The sequence below is a fragment of the Lipophrys pholis genome (genome assembly GCF_963383615.2).
Source record: "Lipophrys pholis genome assembly, chromosome: 21".
NCBI classification, from domain to species: domain Eukaryota; kingdom Metazoa; phylum Chordata; class Actinopteri; order Blenniiformes; family Blenniidae; genus Lipophrys; species Lipophrys pholis.
This window is the reverse complement of record NC_137649.1, coordinates 21,289,101-21,311,070: the sequence shown is the minus strand read 5'-3', so window position 1 is coordinate 21,311,070 and position 21,970 is coordinate 21,289,101. Positions and strand designations below refer to the sequence as shown.

The following is a 21,970-nucleotide window of genomic DNA, read 5'->3' as shown; positions in this document are numbered from 1 at the left end:
GTAACAAAGAAAAACTTAAAAGATTCAAATTAAAGGTTATTCTAGTCTACTGGTTCGACCCACTCACTATGAAATTAGGCTGCATGTGGCCCCTGAATGAAAACGTGTTTGACACCCCGAGTATATTGCTTATAGAAGTCAACATATATTAACAGAAAAATGAGAAGAGAAGAGAAGAGAAGAGAAGAGAAGAGAAGAGAAGAGAAGAGAAGAGAAGATGTGTTTACATTGTTGCTCAACACAAAATATAACACAATAATATAATATTCTGTTCTAAATTCTAATAATAATATGTTGTTCATAATATGAAATTATTTACAATAACAAAATACAAATATATATATCAAAAGTGTCCGAATAAAAAATTATAATGGCTATGTAAAAGGCTTAGTAGTGATTAATGTATGCATGGAAAAGGTTTGACAGTGAAAACACAACAAAAACACTTTTTACAGGAAAATTATATGGTGTTATACACTGTGGCGATCAATGGAAAATAATATGATCTGCTTTTGTAGCCAAATGATATTTTAAAATAACAAGGGAAAAACAAAAAATGGGTTTATATTCTGTTATTAGTTTTTTTTTTTTTTTAAGCCTCAGGAGATTTCATGATTTTGGGATTTTGGATTTGTTTTTTGTTTTTAAAAGTTTAAACACAAAGGGAGAAAACAAGTAATATAAAGACAAACAATAAAAAAAAGGACCAATTAAGAGAAAAGAAAACGCCTCAGTCACTATAGTAACTGAACAGGCTCGTGACACCGGAAGTGCTTCTTGTACTTCCAGGTTAAACATTGGTGCATGAAGTGAACTCAGCTTTCATCCTTTTGAACGAACTAAAGCCTTTTAAAATGTCCCGGGGCTCCAGTGCGGGATTTGATCGACACATCACCATCTTCTCTCCCGAAGGCAGACTCTATCAAGTCGGTCAGTAAATTAACTTTATTCACATTGAAAGCGGCTCGGCGGCTCCTTGTTAGCACTCTAGCTAAATGCTCTGTCATGGTTCGCTTCGCCGGCGTCTAACTGAATAAAAAAACACCAAGGGAACGAAAGTAGTCTGATATGTGATCCTCAAAGTCTCAATAATGGTGTGCAAGCTGTTATTTTACTCCTAATTAAATCACAAAGTAATAAAATACAGCCGCGAAACGTAACAGCTAGCTGGCTAATTAGCGCGTTAGCTTTTAGCTGATTCATTGCTGATGGGATTGGACTAACCTGGAAAGATTTAAGATTGGTTTAATATTTAATATTATATTCACCATTGTAGTGTGCTATTTTAGAATCATGGATGTCTTTAATCATTTCTGGCATTTGTTGATGTTTGGACTAAAACAATACCCATCCTGTGACGTATTGAAGGTAAATATGCATGCCAATTAATCAATTCCAATCAATCAATAACAAGAGTTGGATCATAATGTCGATTTGTTAAGATGAGCCTTTTGCATACACAGATATAAGTGTACTTGTAGCTGTACTTTAATTACTAGTTTACCTTAAATTACACAGCTTTTGCAAATATTCTGAATCATCCATGCAGATTTATCCTGTTCAGGGTCAAATAAGCCGGACAGTTCCCAAGTACATCACAGGGCAAACCCATAGAGAAGGACAACCACTGACAATATAGTGTCACCAATCAACCTCGCATCTGGAGAAAACATGCAAACTCCACACAGAACGTCCCAGCTGGTATTTGACCTCAGACCGTCTCGTTGTGAGGCGTCAGTGCAAACCACTGCACCACCGTGCGGCTCCTGTTTTCACGTGTCAATTTACTTCTTTCTGTTTGCAGAATATGCTTTCAAGGCCATCAACCAAGGTGGGCTCACATCCGTAGCAGTCAGGGGGAAGGACTGCGCAGTTGTTGTAACACAGAAAAAAGTACCGGTAAGCAAAATACAAAATCCCTCTGTGCGTTATGCAGATTCATCTGAGCAGAAAACACGAAGTCACCACTTGGCATGTGGTTATAACTGTAGATATGTGGAATAATGGTAATGCAGTTCAAATCATTCCTCTGTAACTTTCCCTCAATGATTTCTTTTTGCGAGATCAGCAGCCAAGCATTGCTTTAAAGAGAAGAAAGTGTACGATTCAGTACACTGCTCGTTCTTTCTCAGAAGAAAGCGCCGCATTTCAGTGATTACAGCAATTTTATGCTTGAATAACATGCCGACGTCAAGTATAAAAGGATTAACTGTTGTTCGTGTTTTAAATAGTTTTCTGGGCCTTAACAGCGTGTCGTTCAATCTGTTTAAAGTTTGAACCAGAACAGGTTACCTGACTTTTGAGGTTTCATTGATGGTTTGCTGGCAGTCTGCTTCAAAATTACATTTAATGTCTAATAGATTCCTTGCTGAACCTTTAAATGCACAATGATATAAACCAAAAATCACAGAATTTGATTTTGATAAAATGCTGGTTTATAGTTATTTACCGTCGTCGCTTCAAAACAATGAAACGCATTTTAGCAGCTCTGTTTTTTCCACAGCAGTAAACACATTCACGACATTGTTCTATAAATGTATTTACAAAAGTGTGGTATAAATATATATACAATCAAGATTTACAACATAATATACATACAGGTTGAATTCGTCAGTTTGTAGGGATGATTCGAAATGCTTTAAGTCTTTTACAGAATAATTTTTATATTAAGTTATATAACAATAATAAACAAGGCTAACATTTTGATATTGTGTTAATGTCAATTACTGACTGAGTAAATGTTTTGGCTCCCGTGTTTACATTAAAGATGAACTCTCTCTCTCCTCTCTCTCTCTCTCTCTTTTTTCCTGGAATGAAACAGGACAAGCTGCTGGACGCGGCCACAGTGACCCACCTCTTCAGAATAACAGACAACATCGGCTGTGTAATGTCTGGGATGACGGGTAAGTCCAGTCTTGAAACGCGTCACGCAGGGCCGTGTGGTTCATCGTCGGGCCGATAAAGCGTCTCTTTTATTCTGTTCAGGAATATAGAAATGGCCATGAAATCATTTTTCATCCTTTTTGCTTTCCTGTCCTGAGGCTATTCCAGTTTTGCGTATTCCAGTTTTCTAAGTAGCTGATTCATTGTGATCCGCTTGTGGTCACGGCTCATCACTGCAGCGTTTCAGCACTTTGAAAGTCTCAGCTCCTGGAAGCCATCAGCAGCTTCTCAGGTCTTTGCGCAGACGCCTGCCTCGGAGAACTGAAGACTCTCCTTTCTTCTGTCGTCTCTCTCTCCCCCCACCCCCAGCTGACAGCCGGTCTCAAGTCCAGCGGGCCCGCTACGAGGCGGCCAACTGGCAGTACAAGTACGGTTACGAGATCCCGGTGGACATGCTGTGCAAGAGAATCGCCGACATCTCGCAAGTCTACACGCAGAACGCAGAGATGCGACCGCTCGGCTGCTGTGAGTGCCCCCGTCATCCCCCCCCACCCCCACCCCCCGAGGCGAGTAGACGGCTGTGCATGTGGTCAGACGTCGCGCTCATCATCCTCTCTGCCTCCAGGTATGATCGTGATCGGCATCGACGAGGAGCTGGGCCCGCAGGTGTACAAATGCGACCCGGCGGGCTACTACTGCGGCTTCAAGGCCACCGCCGCCGGGGTGAAACAGACAGAAGCCACCAGCTTCCTGGAGAAGAAAGTGAAAAAGAAACTGGATTGGACCTTTGAACAAACCATCGAGGTATGTTATCGCCAGCACAGGTTGACAAAGGTGAAAGTAACCTGTGGGGCTTTCCGCCTCTGGTTGTATGATTAACAGGTCTGATTGGAATGTTCAGTGTCCTGTGATGTAATCCGCTTGTTTTTATATTTGGCTCTCATGCGATGACACTTTTATATCTTCCTTTTTTTTCTAATCAAAGTAAAATGAAACATATAAATTCAATCATGGACATGATAAAGTCTTGACAAATATATTGCGATTTAACGGTAAATGAAGAAACTCGAGCTCTTAATCAGTAGTTCGCCGTTCTAAGTGGAGTTTGCATGTCGTCCTAAACAACAGAAGTAGTCACAATCATCGAGTTTCCCCTCTTCCTCTCTTCCAGACTGCGATCTCCTGTCTCTCCACCGTGCTCTCCATCGACTTCAAGCCATCGGAGCTGGAGGTGGCCGTCGTCACAACACAGGACCCCAAGTTCAGGTAAAAATAACTCAACGGGCAGTATTGTGAATAATACACTCCCGGGCAGATCGGATCTGGCTTTGCCCTTTTTGTATTTATTTATTTTTTGTGTGAAAAATCTCTTCATCCCTCTTTCTTTTCCCCGCGCCAGGATTCTGGCCGAGACTGATGTAGACACCCACCTGATGGCCCTGGCAGAGCGGGACTGAGCCAACTGGGGACGGATCGAGCCAGAGCATGATGGGATATCGAGTTTCCAGACAGAGGCGGGCGTTATCTTCGTTTGCTGTACATTCACCCCATTGTTTGAGTCAACAATAACAATAAAAAAAAAAACACGTTTTTGGAGTAAAACAAGACTCTTGTGTTGTGTCTCGCACTTGCATGCGACATTAAATCACGCCAGGCTCAGTGTTTTGCACCGGGGCTTGTAAAGCGACGCCTCTTGTTCTAAAGCGAGCCGAGTTTAGTAGCAAGGGGGATTTTGTTTCGTGGGGGGGGGGGGGGTCTGGGGGAGCGTGAGTTCTACCCCAGAGCTTCCTGTTGTGGCTGTGAAAATCACATGACACTGAGGTGCTGCTGAGATCTCAGTTGACTTTTCTTTTTAAGCCTACGGAAATAGATGACTTCAACCTAGCGGAAGTGTTCTGCTACGAATAGTTTGTCTCTAAAGGGAAAATGGTTAAAAGTCGGGGTTTTTTTTTGAGTCCGCTGTGTCTAAAATGAGCTCCAGCTCAGCATTTAGGATTTTTTATTTTTTTTTTGTCATCACTGATCAGAAACGGCGAGTCATCTCTAAGGCGTCTCTGTCTCGTGACATCACTGCTCGTTTCCGCCACGTTGTTTGTGTGTTGTCTTCTCGGACGAGAAGAACACAATGTTTACCTTTCCCGACTGTACAGATCTGTTATCACGTTCTTTGGGTCGAGTGTTTCCTCATTCCGGGGAAGAAAACAAAAATTCCACGATTCAATCAGCTGATGGTGGAGTTTTGTTCCTCCCAGCCTGTGGCAATGTTTCCTGGTCATCATGACACAGCAGAATCTTCCCATATTTAGGAGGAAGAAAAAAAAAAAAAAAATCGTCCTTATAAAACTTTCTTGGAATTCATACACGTGAGTGCCAGCGTCTTAACGCCGCTCCAGAACAGGGCGGAATATTCAGGCACATTATGTTCCTCTTGTGCCGCCCAGGGACTTTCAGCGCCGTGACTCAGTCACCCGGTGACCTCGCCCAGCCAGAGGAAATCCCGTACGGCTCCCAGTGGCTGAGTGTGGCCGTTCTGTGTGTGTACCTTTCACAACTCCGCCACTGAAGTGCAAAAATGACGGTAGTTCTACCGTCACGGAAGGAAAGGAAAGTACAACAGCAGTCCAAAACTTTTTTTATACGGATAAAGTTTTTATTATTATTATTTGGAACATTTTCGTTAATAGTGTTTAAATTCACACGGGAATAAAAAAAATAATATCTCTGTATTTACAATATGTTACACATGTCTTGTCTGTATATACACATCAATATACATACATATATATATAGATATATATATATTTTTGTACAGTTGCACGAGAAACAGACGCGGCTCGACGTCCGGTTATGTTTCGGTGCAGATCCTTCAGTGATCTTGACTGGACTCGACCAGACTTGGACGCCATCTTCCTTCTTGCTTTTGCGATCCCAGGTCCAGCTCCGACGGAACCCGGCCCCCAGAAGGAAGTTATGGTGAGGAGAGGGGGGGCGGGGGGGTTCGGTTTGGACCGATCTGTCCCATGTTCGGGGCGGAGGCCGTTCATCTCGGCAGACCCTTTAGCAGCTTGACATTCACACCACCAGAATCGAGGGATGCATTTTCTTTTTCTTTTTTACTTTCCGAATTTTATGTCGTCGTACAGCTGTGAAGAGAACAGAGGACGTGTTTAGAGACCTTGAAGACGTGATTGTGGAGTGTTTCTTCGAGATTCTCCCCCAAAAGAATGAGATACTGACCTCGTCTTCCGACACCTGGTCCTCCATGTCGCTGTCGTCCGACTCGCTCTCCGGCAGCTCCCTCAGCTCCTGGGCCGTCATGTTGAACAGCTGCGAGCGGATCTCCTCGTTCTGGCGCCCGTACGTGAGGTGGTACGGCGCGAAGCCGCCGTAGTTCAGGCAGTTGACGTCGGCGCCGAGCTCCAGGAGGCGGCGCACCAGCGTGGCGTTCTGGAGGTCCACGGCCAGGTGGAGCGCCGTGCGACCACCACACTGTTCCTGCGGGGAAACGAAGGTGAACGATAAGGTTAGGTTCCTCCTGCGCGTCACAAAAGTCGGCGGGAAGATTCAACGTGTTTGGTAAATGAGGCGTACCTGTGCGTTGATGTCGGCACCGAGCTGAACGAGGCTTTCAACCAGAGAGATGAAGCCGTTGAGGGACGCCAAGTGGAGACAGTTGTGTCCTGCAAGGAAGGGAGAAAAAAAAATGACAAAATTAGACCCAAGTTCATCCAGGAGCTACACGAGAACTTGTGCGAGTTGCTGTCAGACGTGTGTAGGCGTACCGTTGTAGTTGGGGTAGGACAAGATGGAGGTGAGGTGACGCTGGCAGTTCTGGGTGATGACGCCGAAGCACGCCATGGAACCCCGTTTGCAGGCGATGTGAAGGGCCGAGTTCCCGCTGTCGTCGGCCAGCAGCGGGTCCGCCCCGGCCTTCAGGAGTCTGTCCACCAACTGGGGCTGCTCTGTGATCACCGCCAGGTGGAGGGCCGTCTGTAATGCAATAAGTGGTTTTGCTTAAAAAAAACAACAACAAAAAAACACAGATTCATAAATAAGATTTAAATGTGTGTAATCTGTAATTACCTGTCTCTGGTGGTTCTGTACATTGAGGAAAGGGTGACTGCGAGACAACTTGATCATATGGAAGGCATGTTCTGTGGCTTCATGGATGATGGCCAAGTGGAGCAACCTGTAGGGGTAAAAAAGAATTGGTTAGGGTTAAAGTAACCTTAAAAGTTAAAATAGTGCATGTTCGCAGAAAAAAAAAGAAAAGAAAAAAGAACTACGCATGGAGGAAGTGGTTCCAACCAGCCATAAAAGAACAAAGCTGAAGCAGCAGAGCGTTTCGCAAGAATGGAGTTTTGTCGGGTTATTTCCACCCGTTGTGGCTTGACACATCTGATGCTTTATCAGTTGCTGGCAGCGGGCCAGGGACTTTCCTGAACGCGCACAGCGGACTTAAGCACCGCCCACTTAGCGATCTCAGCCAACACACACACACACACATCTCGAGGTATGCACTGTGTACTACACACGACATTTTCAGACTTTCATGCACATCCGTGCAGCTTTTCAGATCTTTCAATTGCACAAGCGTACGAGTTTGGATGCTGCGTGAAAATCCGCGAAGCGCGCACGAAAGTTTGTTTGCAAAACGCGCAACTGCAGTTGTTATCAAAGAGTGTGAATCCACCCCCCCACCCCCACCCCCCAAAAAAAAAAAATTAAGAAAAACTTGACTTACGTGTCACCATCCTCGGTCACGGCCGTCCTCCAAGGCTCGTATTCGTGGCCGATCTGCTCCTTGGTTGGGGTGATCGTTATGTCATCGAAGTCCCGGACCAGCTCGTCCTCCTTCAGGGAGTCCAGGCCGCTGTCCAGGCGCTCGTCGGGGCAATGCAACGCTTTCCCGTGTTTGGGCTCCACGCCGTCAAAGTTATAATCCATTTGGTTGTGGTTCGACACTCTGTGGACGTCCATGTCTACTCTGCTGTTGTGTGCGGGCAAGATATCCGTGCGTCTCTGCTTGAAAGTCAGTGGGAGACTGTGCGTCCGAGGACAGGCGCACTGGGTTTTGTACGCTCGGCTGGGCGGAGCCTCAACGGGGATTTCCACTTGAATTAGCTCGGGAAAGCACACACCGGGCCCTGTGCTTTTGTGAGAGAAAATTCCCCCCCTAAAGACACTCAGAATGAAAACTTGTAGTTTCCTATTAGACACCTATGTTCACCTGTGATGTAGGTTGTTGGGGTGGGTGGGGGGGGTGGGGGGGGTTGTTCATTAATGAGCGCAGTGACTGAGGCATGAATGGCTTTTGAAGAATTCCCTTTTCATCCGCACTGGGGGAAGTTATCTGTTTTAAGAGGCCGACGAAAGTGCACATATTTCCTCTCTTCTATTTCAGGCCATATCGGTCTATATCTCACAAGGTTCTTTTTAAAGTTGCACTAGACAAAAGCAGCCTACACCTGCACCATTTAACTACATTATAACCGGTGGAGATCAAATTTAATTGCAATGTACACATATATGTGCTTATTGTGCATGCACTATCTTCAATGCATACTTTTCTTTTCTTCTGCCAAACAAATTCTTAATGTTATCAGATCTGCCTTATTAACCCTGAAGCACGCAGTGGGAAAAAAATGTTGGATTAGTTCAGTTATAATGTGCAAATTGCTGGCTTTTTAATGTTGGTGACTTTGACCCAACATTGACATGTCGTTCTTTTACTATTCAACACTTTTTGTGTGCAGATGCAACCTGAAATAACCTGCAATGTTATTTACTCACACCGAGATGGTAAAAGGATTTCTTCCACAGACTCTTGCTCGTTATGACGATTCGTGCCACTGGATAGCTCATTTTATGTACTTGTGTTATAGTCATATCATTGAACTTTTATTACCCATGTTTATGAAAGTATAGCTTCCATGACTAAGAAAAAAAAAAGACAAATTTTACTCCACAGCTGAGTTAAAAGTGCCGCTTGAGTCATAACTTAAAGAATGAGCAGTTCTAACTATTAGGGTTAATCACATGTGCTGAAGAGCTATACAGAAGAATAGAAAAGTAGACCTATTTTACTCAAGCTTTCAAAGTATATTGCTAATTAAGCATCGCTTTAAGCTAAGCACCCATTTTGGGTGGGAAAAAAGAAAATTGAAGATGTCGCCTTTGAATAGAATTTTGATTTATCATGCTTTCACAGTCAAAACTCTTTATGCACTCAGTCGCCCGAGGTGACCTCCAGTGTTCTTTGCTCAAAGAGGAAATAATTAGATTATAAAACTATCATACAATTGAGACACATTTTTACCATTAAAGCCACCGTACAGAGCCCTACTGGTTATCATTCAAAGCTTTCACATGATAAAATGAACGACTATTTACTACTGCTGCATAAAACTTACCCCATGTTGGGCTAATTCTTACCTGTATAGTTATTTATACGTGCCATGGCATCATAATTACTTATGAAACTTTACGAGAGCTTTTTATACATAAATATTTGCAATTATGAAAAGCAAAATGCAGCTCAACATGCTGTATTAAACTCATAATCCTACCCTGCTGGGTTATACGGACAGAGCTGGTTCAACAAACGAACACGAGTTCATTTTGACATTTTCAGAGAGTGCACATGTTAAAGTTCTGCACGTTGAGTGGGATCAGCGTGCGTGAAAATGATGCACAGGGTGTTAAAATGGTCCGGGACAGTCAGAGGAAGGAAACTAGAATTTGACACTTTCTTTCAGCGGCCGGTCAAAGCCAGTTGTCGAGGCGCAGCGAGGGCAGAGGAGGTGGGGAAGATTGTAAAGTTCCCTCACAGAGAGTCTCCCTGTGTGAGAGTCACACTGCATGTTCCACAACAGGATGTTCTGGATTTACCCGTCCAGATCCAGGAAAACACAGTACATGCAGACACTCAGGAACTTCACTCAGAGGTTCTTTTTTTTTTTACAAGGAAGTCTGAATATTTTCCTCATTTGTTTATTGTGACTTTTTTTTTTTTTGTTGTTTTTTTCCACCGTTCTGGAAGACCCTTGAAAAGGAAGTTCCTTATTGCTGCCGTTTGCGTAACAAGGAGGCAAAGTGCATGCCGGGGCGACCTGCGAGTGCTTCCCTGACATTTGGCAAAAAAAATATAACTCCCAGGATCACTTGTGTTTACATTGTGAAAACGGGGCTGGGCCAAAAACATAGCAACCGTATCCATGGAGATATGTGGCATTCGCACCTCTTGCGGGGCGATACCGAGGCCACAAGCCAAGCACGCACACGCACGCTGTGATGTCACGACGTAAAGTCTTCATCGTGCGTCATGCCTGACGAATACACACGTCGGGGCCTCAGCGTCTCTCAGTTAGATTCCTCACATTCTTGCGTCTCTGCCCATCCTGATAAGGACGAACAAACTGTTCTGGCACACGATTGTTTGCGTTTTTTTTTCTTTTTCCTCCACTGCAAAGATTGTCTGACTAAATGGGGACACGTCTAGTGTTCGGCCTACATGTGAAACACTGGGACTTCCACTTTGCGTCCTGCGCTTGTCGTGCGAGCCCTCCTGTGTCTGCTTGCCTCGTGTTTACTGCTGGTTGCTATGGATACCGGCCAGACGAGGAAGTACCTCCGCCGAACAGGCGTCAAGCGCCATACGTTGCCCTCTGTCTGCGTGCTGGTAAAGCATGAGTCAGCAGAGCGCCTCAGGAGGCCCTCACGCCCTGCCGATGCCAACCAGGGTCAGCTGACATTCCAGGTCAAAGTCATCGAACTTTCCCCAACTTTCCCAGATGACACTTTTGGGTGTGTTTGTGTGTGTGTGTGTGTGTGTGTGTGTGTGTGTGTGTGTGTGTGTGTGTGTGTGTGTGTGTGTGTGTGTGTGTGTGTGTGTGTGTGTGTGTGTGTGTGTGTGTGTGTGTGTGTGTGTGTGTGTGTGTGTGTCACCCTGCCAAAAGATAGAAGCACCCATCATGCCAGTTTATCTGGCACGTGTAAGACGAAAGCGATGCAGCACACCTGCAGAAAGAAAAACGAATATAAGTGACATACAAAATCAAAAATGTGTAAATCAGAGGCGTCAAACACGTTTTTGACACAGGGGCTACACATACAGCTCGATGTCATCCTGAGTGGATAAAGGAGTGACTTAATGACCTTTAAAATTACATCTCAATATAAATCCAGTTTTAATTTGACCTTCTGGCGCAAAATATAGTGAAAGGTCCTAAAAAAAACTTTAAAAAAACAAAACGTCCCTATGGCTGTTCAATTCATTTTTAAAACTCACCCCGAAAGCATTGGCTTTGAGGCTGGTTTGCAGAGATGTGTTGTGTCCACTACTCTCGAGGGATTCATTGAAATCTTCACACTTTGCTTTGTGGTTTGACGGGCCGGATTGGAGACTCTTGCGGGCCTGTTTGACACCCCTGGTGTAGATTGTCATATATAATCAGTCATTCGTTCCCTGCTTGAATGTTTCCCTTATAATGAACATTTTCATCCTCAAAACCAAGAACAATAATTTTTTTCCTCATATATAGAATGCACATAATTGACTTCATCAACAAAAGTATAAATACATCAAATAAAATCATTAATGTTTTCCTCACATGTCTACATGAACCCACCCAAGCATGTAGGGGCGCTGTAATGCTGTAATGAGACGTGCATGAAAGTCAAAACTAGTTTCAGTTCTGGACGTTGAACTATACATTCAGCTTTGTGTCACAGTTCGATATTAAAACCAAGAAATTACAAGCAAGTGTGGAAAAAAATAACAGAACTTATAATCCGACATTGATGTGTAATTAATTTAATTTAATTTAATTTAATTTAATTTAATTTAATTTAATTTAATTTAATTTAATTTAATTTAATTTAATTTAATTTATTTTATTTTTAAATTTAAAAAAAGAAAAAATAACAACTTTAAATTTAAATGTTATTATGGCACTATTTTACCAGTCCGTCCCACACCTAGATGAAATTGGACTGTTTGTGGCCCCTGAACTAAAATGCGTTTGACAGTCCTGCTGTCGGAGCTATAAGGAAGTGAGGACAGGTCACAAGTTCCTCGTGAGAAAGAAACTCTCACAACTACATGCAAACGTTCCAAAGAAAGACCAAACCCGCAGATTTTAACATGTCAGGTCTAACTGTGAGGCCAATGTGCAAACCACTGAACCACCATGACACACAACATTTCAAAGCAGTCATTATATTAAAACGCATATACCGTACAACATGCTTTTGAATTAAACTCTGTTAAGTATTGTCAAAATATTACTGTAACTAAAAAAACAACTTTTCAAATTTATTTGAAATAAACATTTCACTGATTCCATTTACTACTTTCAGTGAAAAGTATAAAATTAGATCACTGAAAGTGCATCATGGTTTAGTGATGGAAGTGAAACATCTATTATTGGATTGAAGAGGAGAGTTTGACATTTTAAGAAACTTCCATGATCTGGAAGTGAGGGAGTTAAAAGAAAAAAAAAAACAACTTGACTGGAAGCCGGTCAGTATGAATTACAGCCAGAAACTTTGAAATAAACACATTATGAAGTTTTGATTCAGTACACACAAATGAATGTGGTGGATATATTTTGATTGCATAGAGACAAATGCCTTTCTGAGCTTATGTGTATCAGCAAATGCTATTTAAAGCCTAAAAAGTGAAGGGAAAAAAAATCATATGTGGGCATTTGATATTCATACACTGCTCAAAAAAATTAAAGGAACAGTTTTTTTTTATCAGGGTATGGCATGAATTCAATTGCACTTTTCTGATAAGGTTTTGGTCAGGTACGTGGCAGAGGGGGTTGTTAATCAGTTTCAGCTGCATTGGTGTTGATGGAATTAACAACAGGTGCACTAGAGGGGCAACAACGAGATGGCCCCCAAAACAGGACCGGTTTTGCAGGTGGAGGCCATTTCAAGTTCCTCCCTCTTGATCTTTTTCAACTGTTTTTCCACAAGTGTTGGCTTTAGCTCGAGTCATTATCACGACTGGGAGCATGAGGCGATTTCTTAACCCTCCTGAAGTTGCGCAGATTGTCCAACTCCTCCAGGATGGCACATCCATGCGTGCTGTTGCAAGAAGATTTGATGTGCCTCCCAGTACAATCTCCAGAGCATGGAGGAGATTCCAGGAGACAGGCAGTTACTCTAGGAGAGCTGGACAGGGCCGTAGACGGTCCTCATCCCATCAGCAGGACTGATATCTGCTGCTTTGTGCAAGGAGGAACAGGTCGAGCACTGCCCGAGCCCTCCAGCAGGCTACTGGTGTGAATGTCTCTGCCCAAACAGTCAGAAACAGACTTCACGAGGGTGGCCTCAGGGCACGACGTCCTGTAGTGTGCCCTGTGCTCACTGCTCAGCACCGTGGAGCTCGATTGGCATTTGCCATAGAACACCAGAATTGGCCAGTCCGCCACTGGCGCCCTGTGCTTTTCACAGATGAGAGCAGGTTTACCCTGAGCACCTGTGATAGACGTGAAAGGGTCTGGAGAAGCCAAGGAGAGCGCTATGCTGCCTGCAACATCATTCAGCATGACCCGTTCGGTGGTGGGTCAGTGATGGTCTGGGGAGGCATTTCCATGGAGGGACGAACAGACCTCTACAGGCTAGAGAACGGCAGTCTGACTGCCATTAGGTATCGGGATGAAATCCTTGCACCCATGGTGCAGTAGGTCCTGGGTTCCTCCTGGTCCACGACAATGCCCGGCCTCATGTGGCAAGAGCATGCAGACAGTATCTGGAGGATGAAGGAATTGACACAATTGAATGGCCCTCATGATCACCTGATCTAAACCCGATAGAACACCTCTGGGACATAATGTTTCGGTCCATCAGACGCCGCCAGGTTGCTCCTCAGACTTTACAGGAGCTCACTGATGCCCTTAGACAGATCTGGGAGGACATCCCACAAGACACAATCCGTCGTCTCATTAGGAGCATGCCGCGACGTTGTCAAGCATGCATACAAGCACGGGGGGGGCCACACAAGATATTGAAAAGAATTTTGAGTTGCAGAAATTGAATTTAGGCAAAATGGACGAGCCTGCCACATCATTTTTTCACTTTGATTTTTGGGGTGTCTATATACTGAGCCCTCTGTAGGCTGAAAACTTTTATTTCCATCAAAAGATGTGGCATCCTTTTGTTCCTGAGACATTAAACTGTCTATATCAGTATAGATATCCAACATTTTTTTTTCACCATTGAAATCTGATGTGTTCTCAAAGTGTTCCTTTAATTTTTTGGAGCAGTGTATTTTGAATTATTAATAATCATATTTGAAAATATGTAGGATTTAAAAGAACGATATCAAATAATCTCAAAGTTTGATTACATTAGGTTTCATTCCTTCCAGGTTTTGTTTTTGAAGAATTGCAGTGGCCACCAGGGACGGCTACTCATGGCGAAAGTGAAAGTTTGACCGGCTGAAGGATTCAGACGTGAAAATCAGAGGACCAGCTCCTCTGCTCTGTGTCCCGTTCCACCGCATTAACCCCAGGGTCACTCTGGGTGAAGGCAGGCCACAATGTGGGCGGCTCACCGATCCACAGTCACGCCTACAAGGACGATTTAGTGGCTAATTAGACTCAAACACATGAGTTTGAACTGCTGGACGGTGTCTGTGAGGATCTAGACTCTAGATTCTAGAGAAATGGCATCCACACACAGAACATCCCCCAATTCAATTCCATTTTATTCATAAAGAAAGTAATTTGCACTCGAGCAGGTCAGAGGAGACGGTGGAAAGGAAAAAAAACTCCCTTTTAAAGTCACTCTACCATAAAAAAAAAAAAAAAAACTTTAAAATTTACTTCCCATAAAAGGTTCCACTTCTGCACAGAGAATAAGCCAGAAAAATCAAAACAAGACCATCACCACTCATTTCCACAAATTTCCAACCCGGAGTTCCCCTAAATCGATCACGCCAAAGTTGACATGTTTACAAACAAACCGGAATTTGTAGCTACCAAACTCTGTTCGTGTTTAGCAACTTCGGAAACCTGCCGCAAGGGTTTCTGGGAAATCAAAGATGGCGTCGCAGCAGCTCAAGGGAAAACGTCAACATTTGACTGATTCGGCACGAAAAAAAAAAAAAAAAGGCAAACTTTCTCAAAGAAAGAATCTTTAAGCCAGGAGGATATCCTGAAATGTTGTGAAATGGATCATTGATCGAGAACTCACGAGATCCAGTGTACAAACCGGATCTGGCCTTGGAAATCTCCGGGACGTCAACCTAAAGCTGGCTCCGAAATGTTTTCAGTTTTCCCGTGTGGATTCTGGTGGAGGAACTTTAATAGGAAGAAACCTGCAGAACCAGAGTCCGAGGTGGAGACTTAAACAAGTAGACAGTCTGACTCCGTCTCTACCTAAACCGGGGGGAAATGCAACTTTTCCGAAATGCTGCTCCCGAACATGTGCAACTGGAGGGACATTATCAGTAATGTTTGCCTCCAGAGTGTCATGACTCCCAGTCCATGTTCTCCTGCGCCTGGAGAATAAAAGAAAGTAATAGCAATACAACGTCTGTCCATACAAATGTCCATTTCCGCCGTTTGCGTGTAAACGGACATTGTTTTTTTTAAGCGTTGAGTTGTAAACTTGAAACTTGTCGTTTGTTTGTTCTTTCTTTCTTTCTTTGGTATGGACTAGCTGAAACCGGCAGGTGGCGGTAGTGCAACTTCACGGATGCCAACTGCTGTGGAACTCAAGTGAAGAAGACGAGGATGAAGGGAAACAGTCATCGGGGACGAAGAGAGAGGTGGGAAACAATGTAGATAGATAGAACCAGCAGGTGGCAGTAATGCAACTTTATGGATACAAATTGCTGTTAAACTCAAAAGAAGAAGAAGAAGAAAACTCAAAAAACGATGTGTTTTCACTTGACACGCTGTCCTTCTAAAATCCAAATAGTTGCCGAATATGGTGACGAACTTGTCAAAAGCAGATCGGCAAAACTCCAAACTGTCTCAACGCACGACTTTCCAGAGTGTGAGGACTATAAGTATTTACATGGGGAGCCTGGCGCCGCTCAGCTGTTTGAAATAGTGAAAATAACTTGGGTTTCCCAGACGTGTGCATGTCAGCGAACAACGCTTCCCTCCGCTGGCAGAAGGAAGCGAGCGCGCCATCATTACAGTAATAACGCCACGGGCGCCCAGCAGCCAACCTGTCTGTTTCCTGTGTAGGCACGGTGACACAGCAGTTCTCCTCGCACAGTTTAGGCAAACTCCACCTACGTCTAGTGTTCATAATGTGTGGTTTCATGTAGAAAGGAGCATTTTACCATGACAGGTTCACACAGGATTATCTTTCACGGCCAGAGTGTCGGATTACAGCTGTGTGACTCAGGATGTTTTCTTTGTGCCACAATCGTACATGAAGACTTTTTTTTTTTTTTTTTTTTAAGCACTTGTCATTATGTATTGTACCATTTTAAGTATTTTAATAGACGTTTTGGGGAGTGTATATGAATGAAAGCGGACTTTAATATCACGTTTTTATCCGATGATCTCATTCAGAACAAAAGCACTCATATGTTTCATCAAGCTCATGCCTTGAATTGTTGCGTTTACCTTCCATGTGCGACGGTGAAATGCGATCATGCATCTGAATCTGAGGGAAGACTTCTCATACTGTGTGGTACCGACCGAAACTTTCAGAACGAAAAATTCTCAGAACACCCCCCCCCCCCCCCCCCCTTTTTATGCTGATCGTGCAAATGCATATTTTTTCGGGGAATCGTGGGTGTTTTTCAAAGAAGGGGTAATACCTTCCCTTCTGAGGCATCCCCACGGCGTTATAGATGTACATGAGCACATACAAAAGCCTAAACGGGTTCATTTGATATCTGTTGTCTCGAGTTTCTCCGTTTTTTGAGGGGGTATTGGACCAAGTACATTTGTGGGTTTTTGGGTGAAGATTTGTTGGTATGAAAATAAGTGCTACCTTGATGTTGCTGTTACTAAGAGGACGCACTAATTATCGCATCTGGCAAATCCTCAAAATATCACAAACGATGGCGTTTGATCACAGGACACAAAACCATTGCCGTAATTCCCCTGTTTGTTTGTTCCTCACAGTATTATTCTCAGAAGTTCACTTACAAGACGCATGTAATGTTTGTGACGTCAGTAAACTGGACTCACCAGATCGAGCTGGTTGTGCTTTAGGACATATGGATATGAGAGGATTCTTTGCATAAGACTGCTGGAATTTTATTCATGAAATTACATTTAAGACAACCTGGTTTCTGAATGTCATGAGGAGAGTTTGGAGGAGTATCTACACCCGAGTAGCCGATTAGTTCAGCTTATCATGAATAAAGTAGCATTACCAAGTAATTTCATTAAGCCGAACAGAAAAAATATGTGTTTTTATGCAACAATAGAACATTGCTGCCTTTACGAGAACTTCTTTTTTTTTGTCATATTTACTGGCGTAATAGTGAAGACCATCTAACCGGAGACCTTGTTCTCGGGACTGCTTCCGATTAGTGTCGCTTGCTGATACAGTTCTTCATTTACACGTCAACGTTCATGTGACAACACCACGACCGTTAAGGAAAAGCGTTTGCGTTTCCACTGCAGCTGCAGACACACGGACAACAGTGTAGTGAGTACGCCGGGCCACAGGAGGGCGCTGATGCTTGTTGTTTGTAATGAAACCACACAGACGATACGTCTCTCAACGATAACGACGCGACCGTAAAAGAAATGTCGCGCCTTGCGAGCCCGTATGTTTTGCGTTTACACTCGTTGTCGTGCAAACTCGGCCCCCGATACTTAAGCTTGCTATTTCCTTCTATACTTACGCATGACCAACAAACATTCTGACTTCAGCTTCAAACTGATGCATAAATGTGACTTATTCCTAATTAAAACTCAAAAGTTTGAAATCATTCGAATGCAATCACAGGCACGGATCTAAAGAGGATATTGCTAAGTCGGCGGCAGGGGCTCACACGGTGCACATAAACTAAGAGTTCCTTAATGCAAGCCGTGAGACGTGATCGTTAAATTTTCAGTAAACTTTATGGCGGCGAGCAGAGGAGGATTGCAAACGGTGGGGGATTTACAAATGCTTTGCTTGGCCCCAATTCAAATACTTGCTGCTGCATATTGAACGAGCTGGAGATTTAAGAGCGTCTTTTGATTTTGGCACGAGCAGTGCGAGCTGCAGGACTTCAAAGGAGATGAGATAAAAACATTAAAAAGAAACGTGGCTTTTTTCTTTATTGTCGCTTTTCCGGAGCGAGAGAAGGACTTACTGAAAATCCATGAAAGTACCAACAGTAGAACTATGATTTAAAGCCAAAGAAACTATAAAGTAGAACACTGTGTACTCGTATGTGATTCCATTTACATTAATTAAACTTTGTTTTCACAGTGCAGCTGCATGAGTATGATATACTATGAAAACCGACCACACAATGCGACGTTTTGGTTGGATTTCTTTCTTCCATTTGCACTGCATTAAGAAACAGTATCGTGGAGACGGCCACGGTGACAGCTCAGACTTTCTGCTCACACACAAATCAGACCGGCAAAGTTTCCTGACACAGTTACTGCAGTGAGAGAATGAATGTGACTGGCAGGATGCAACGCGCCACGGAAACTGTGGCTACGAGACTCACCCGCAAGTCGACTGAGCATCTCTGTTTAGCAGCCTTGTGTATTTTCTGGTGTGCATTTTTTTTTTTTGCCTTTGGTAAAGTCTGAGTGGGCCGTCTGACAGGCCACGAAGAAAACCGTGTGTTTTATCTGTGAATGGCGGCCTGTGTTCGCTCACTGTTTATTCATACCTCGAATGCAGAGACGTGCGCTGCAGTACTGTGTTCTGTGGGAACTGAAGTGGAGTACAAAGAGTGAATAGCAGAGACACTGAATGGGATCGGCCCACTTCATTGGCCTTCTTTAACCCTCCTCCAACTCAGAGTTTAACCTTCATCATCAGCATACTGTCACACTGATAACGGGACCTAAAAGCAGTGGCAGAATTCAGTTTATAAATCGTATTCTCCAAAAAAAACCAAAAACTTGTGAGGCAGAGGTATCCACAGCAGCTGAATCAATTAAAAGAATACTTTAAAAAAAATAAGAAAATAAAAAGAAACATGAGCTGAGGTCAGAAACACGAGAACCCCCCCCCAAAAAAAACCACCATGAAAGCACAGGAACCACCAGGATGTCTGAGGGCGAACAAACAAGAAGATCTGACCACAGGCAGGCACACGAGGGAACAGGGCTTAGATCCACTGGGGAGAGGGAGACACGTGGTGGAACACATGAGGGAGGGCAGACAGGGAGGAGACACGGACAAGACAGGTGTGTCACAACAGGAAGAGATACACAGGTAAACACTGCTACTCCAAACCTCTGTTGCCATGGTAACGTGAATGACATGACAGAAAGGCCTGCTCTTTGGCTGGATTGGATCTTTTAACCGACTACGTACGTATGTAAACATATGATAAATGTGCTACAATAAATAAATAAATAGTTTTATTACTACTATTTAGGAGCAATAATAATAATGATAATAATAATAATAATAATAGTAATAATAATAATAATAATAATAATAATAATAATAATAATAATAATAATAATAATAAATCGTTTCAGTACAACTTATTTTTGTTTATTGAATAAATAAATGAATGAATAAATAAATAAATAAATAAATAAATAAATAAATAAATAAATAAATAAATAAATAAATAAATAAATAAATAAATTTATTCAATACAACTGGCCTCCTGAGAACTCTCAACATTATGTGCATTGCCTGCTGTATTTTCTCCATAGTTTTGACCATATCTCTTCCAACCACTAGAGATCTACACACATGCTTCCTGCTTTGACACGTTAACAATGACAAATTCATTGAAAGATATCTAATTTCAAATATCAAAATAGCCCCGAAATTAGAAGAAACATACATAAAAGACTAAATCCAATAAAGGGATGTTTTCCCTTTATTTCCGCTTCAATATCTGCCTGCTGCAGCTGATTCATGCACAGCGAACACTTTGGGATTTGGATTCTATGTGACTGAGATAAGAAGTATATTTTTGGAAGAAGCCGAACACTAATGGCTCCTTCAGCCCACTGAGTGCGTAAATGAATGAACGCCATTATTCTTCGTGTTTTTGCTTACTGTTGAATTGAGGAGTTTGTTGTACTGCTGCTGCTTTGGACAGTGTGTCCTCAGTCTTCCTATTGGGAGTAAACATGTCTCAACAAAGCTTCTGCTTTTGTGTGTTCAGGGCCGTCATAGTGGCGGTGGTACTCGCTGTAATACTTTTGTGAATCACTGATATGTTCTTCATGGACATCATTCACTTTGGGGAGGTCAGCCTTCTCATCCTGTGAAGCGCTGACGCAGAAAGTGCATCACAAAATTCCACAGGCCAGGAAAATCATTGAATTCAGGCTTTCCAATCGCTTCCATGGCCACATTGTTTAAAATCAGGCACCTCGGCATACAGACTATTTTTTACAAACATTAGTGAAGGACTATGTCGCTCTCTGGCGCTCAGAGAATTCCAAATGTGGTGCAGTGATAAGACACCACCTGTGCAATAACTCCACCTTGGAAATGTCCACAATAAACTGTTTGTAGAACTATAACAAAGTGGAAGTGATTGGGAACAACAGCAACTCAGCCAGTGTGGTAAAGCACACCACCACTGGACTCTAAAATAGCGATACCGTGTTCTCTGGGGTGACGAATCTTCTTCATCTGGCAATCTGATGGACGAGTCTGGTGGTTGCCAGGAGAACGGTACTAAAGTTTGATGGAGGGGGTATTATGTTGTGGGCTTTCGGCTCCCCGGTTCAACTAAAAGAAACTTTGAATGCTTCAGATATTTTGAGCTATTTCATGCTCCCAACTTTGTGGGAACAGTTTGGAGATGGCCGCATCCTGTCGCAACACGACTGCACAACAGAGCGCAAAGCAACGGTCCATAAACACCTGGATGATCCAGTTTGACTGTCCTGCACAGAGTCCTGACCTCGACCCGACAGACGACTTTTAAGATGAATTAGAACAGAGACTGCGAACCAGGTCTCCTCCTCCCACACCAGTGTCTGACAAATGGGTTCATATACGTGTGAAGGCAGGTGAGCAAATACTTTTGGCAATATGTTGCATAATATGCTATGTATTTTTCTCTGATATGCATATATGATTAGATACAACTTTATTGTCATTATAGTGAAATGTTGATTAGCAGATGCAAAGTGGAGGACTGGCCAGTAGAGGACACTGTGGATGTGGCTCATTCATACCACATAAACTGCAAAAGACCATAGAGATAATAAAATAAAATTAAATTAAATTAAATTAAATTAAATTAAATTAAATTAAATTAAATTAAATTAAATTAAATTAAATTAAATTAAATTTTAAAAAATTAAATTAAATTAAATTAAATTAAATTAAATTAAATTAAATTAAATTAAATTTTAAAAAATTAAATAAAGCCAGACATAATTTACATTAGTTGTCTAAATCTGGAAATATTCAGGCGTCAGCATGGTTTGTGTGGGTTGGAGTGATGGAGCCAGAGGAAGGAGGATGAGCATGAAAGGTGAGAGTAAAACGGGCATGAAGGATATTCTGTTTTATTATTTACAACGTCAACTTCAGAGGGTCATGAAATATAGAAACCCTCGAAACTTGCCTCCTGTTATCTGAAGTTTGACAAACTTTGGCAGAAAAAAATGATATCACCAATAACCCTCAGGTGTTACTTTAATTCACCTCCCTCTTAAGCCATTAATGGATTTTGGATATTTGGATTTTTCCTGTTTTTAAGCATGAATCTTTTAAGCAAGTTGAACATTTGATGATTTTAACCCATTCAAATGTCAGTTTATTTATTTGTTATTGATGAAAAATACAACAAAATCTTGTTTCCCACATAGGAAATGTTAAGATATTGCAGGATTTACATATTAATCAATTTTTTTTCAGTCTTGAGTCAAAGATTAGCCCAAACGGTGAGTGTTATGCATTATTTTCCATATAAAGTCATAAAATAACACATTTTTTC

At 42.5% G+C, this 21,970-nt stretch overlaps 2 protein-coding genes across 2 annotated transcripts; one reads left to right on the top strand and one right to left on the bottom strand.

The window, feature by feature from the left end:
• Window positions 1-736: 736 nt before the first annotated feature.
• On the top strand, window positions 737-4,481 carry LOC308126264 (proteasome subunit alpha type-6). Its single transcript, XM_080490509.1, has 7 exons — window positions 737-930; window positions 1,805-1,899; window positions 2,822-2,903; window positions 3,253-3,408; window positions 3,509-3,687; window positions 4,055-4,149; window positions 4,283-4,481. Exons 1-7 carry the CDS (start codon window positions 855-857, stop codon window positions 4,338-4,340), a joined length of 741 nt encoding a protein of 246 aa, XP_080346635.1. The 5' UTR covers window positions 737-854; the 3' UTR covers window positions 4,341-4,481.
• A 1,036-nt stretch (window positions 4,482-5,517) lies between these two features.
• On the bottom strand, window positions 5,518-7,969 carry LOC308126263 (NF-kappa-B inhibitor alpha-like). Its single transcript, XM_080490508.1, has 6 exons — window positions 7,628-7,969; window positions 6,967-7,072; window positions 6,666-6,873; window positions 6,475-6,563; window positions 6,121-6,378; window positions 5,518-6,026 (listed from the first exon to the last, which is right to left on the bottom strand). Exons 1-6 carry the CDS (start codon window positions 7,861-7,863, stop codon window positions 5,997-5,999), a joined length of 927 nt encoding a protein of 308 aa, XP_080346634.1. The 5' UTR covers window positions 7,864-7,969; the 3' UTR covers window positions 5,518-5,996.
• Between the last annotated feature and the right edge of the window lie 14,001 nt (window positions 7,970-21,970).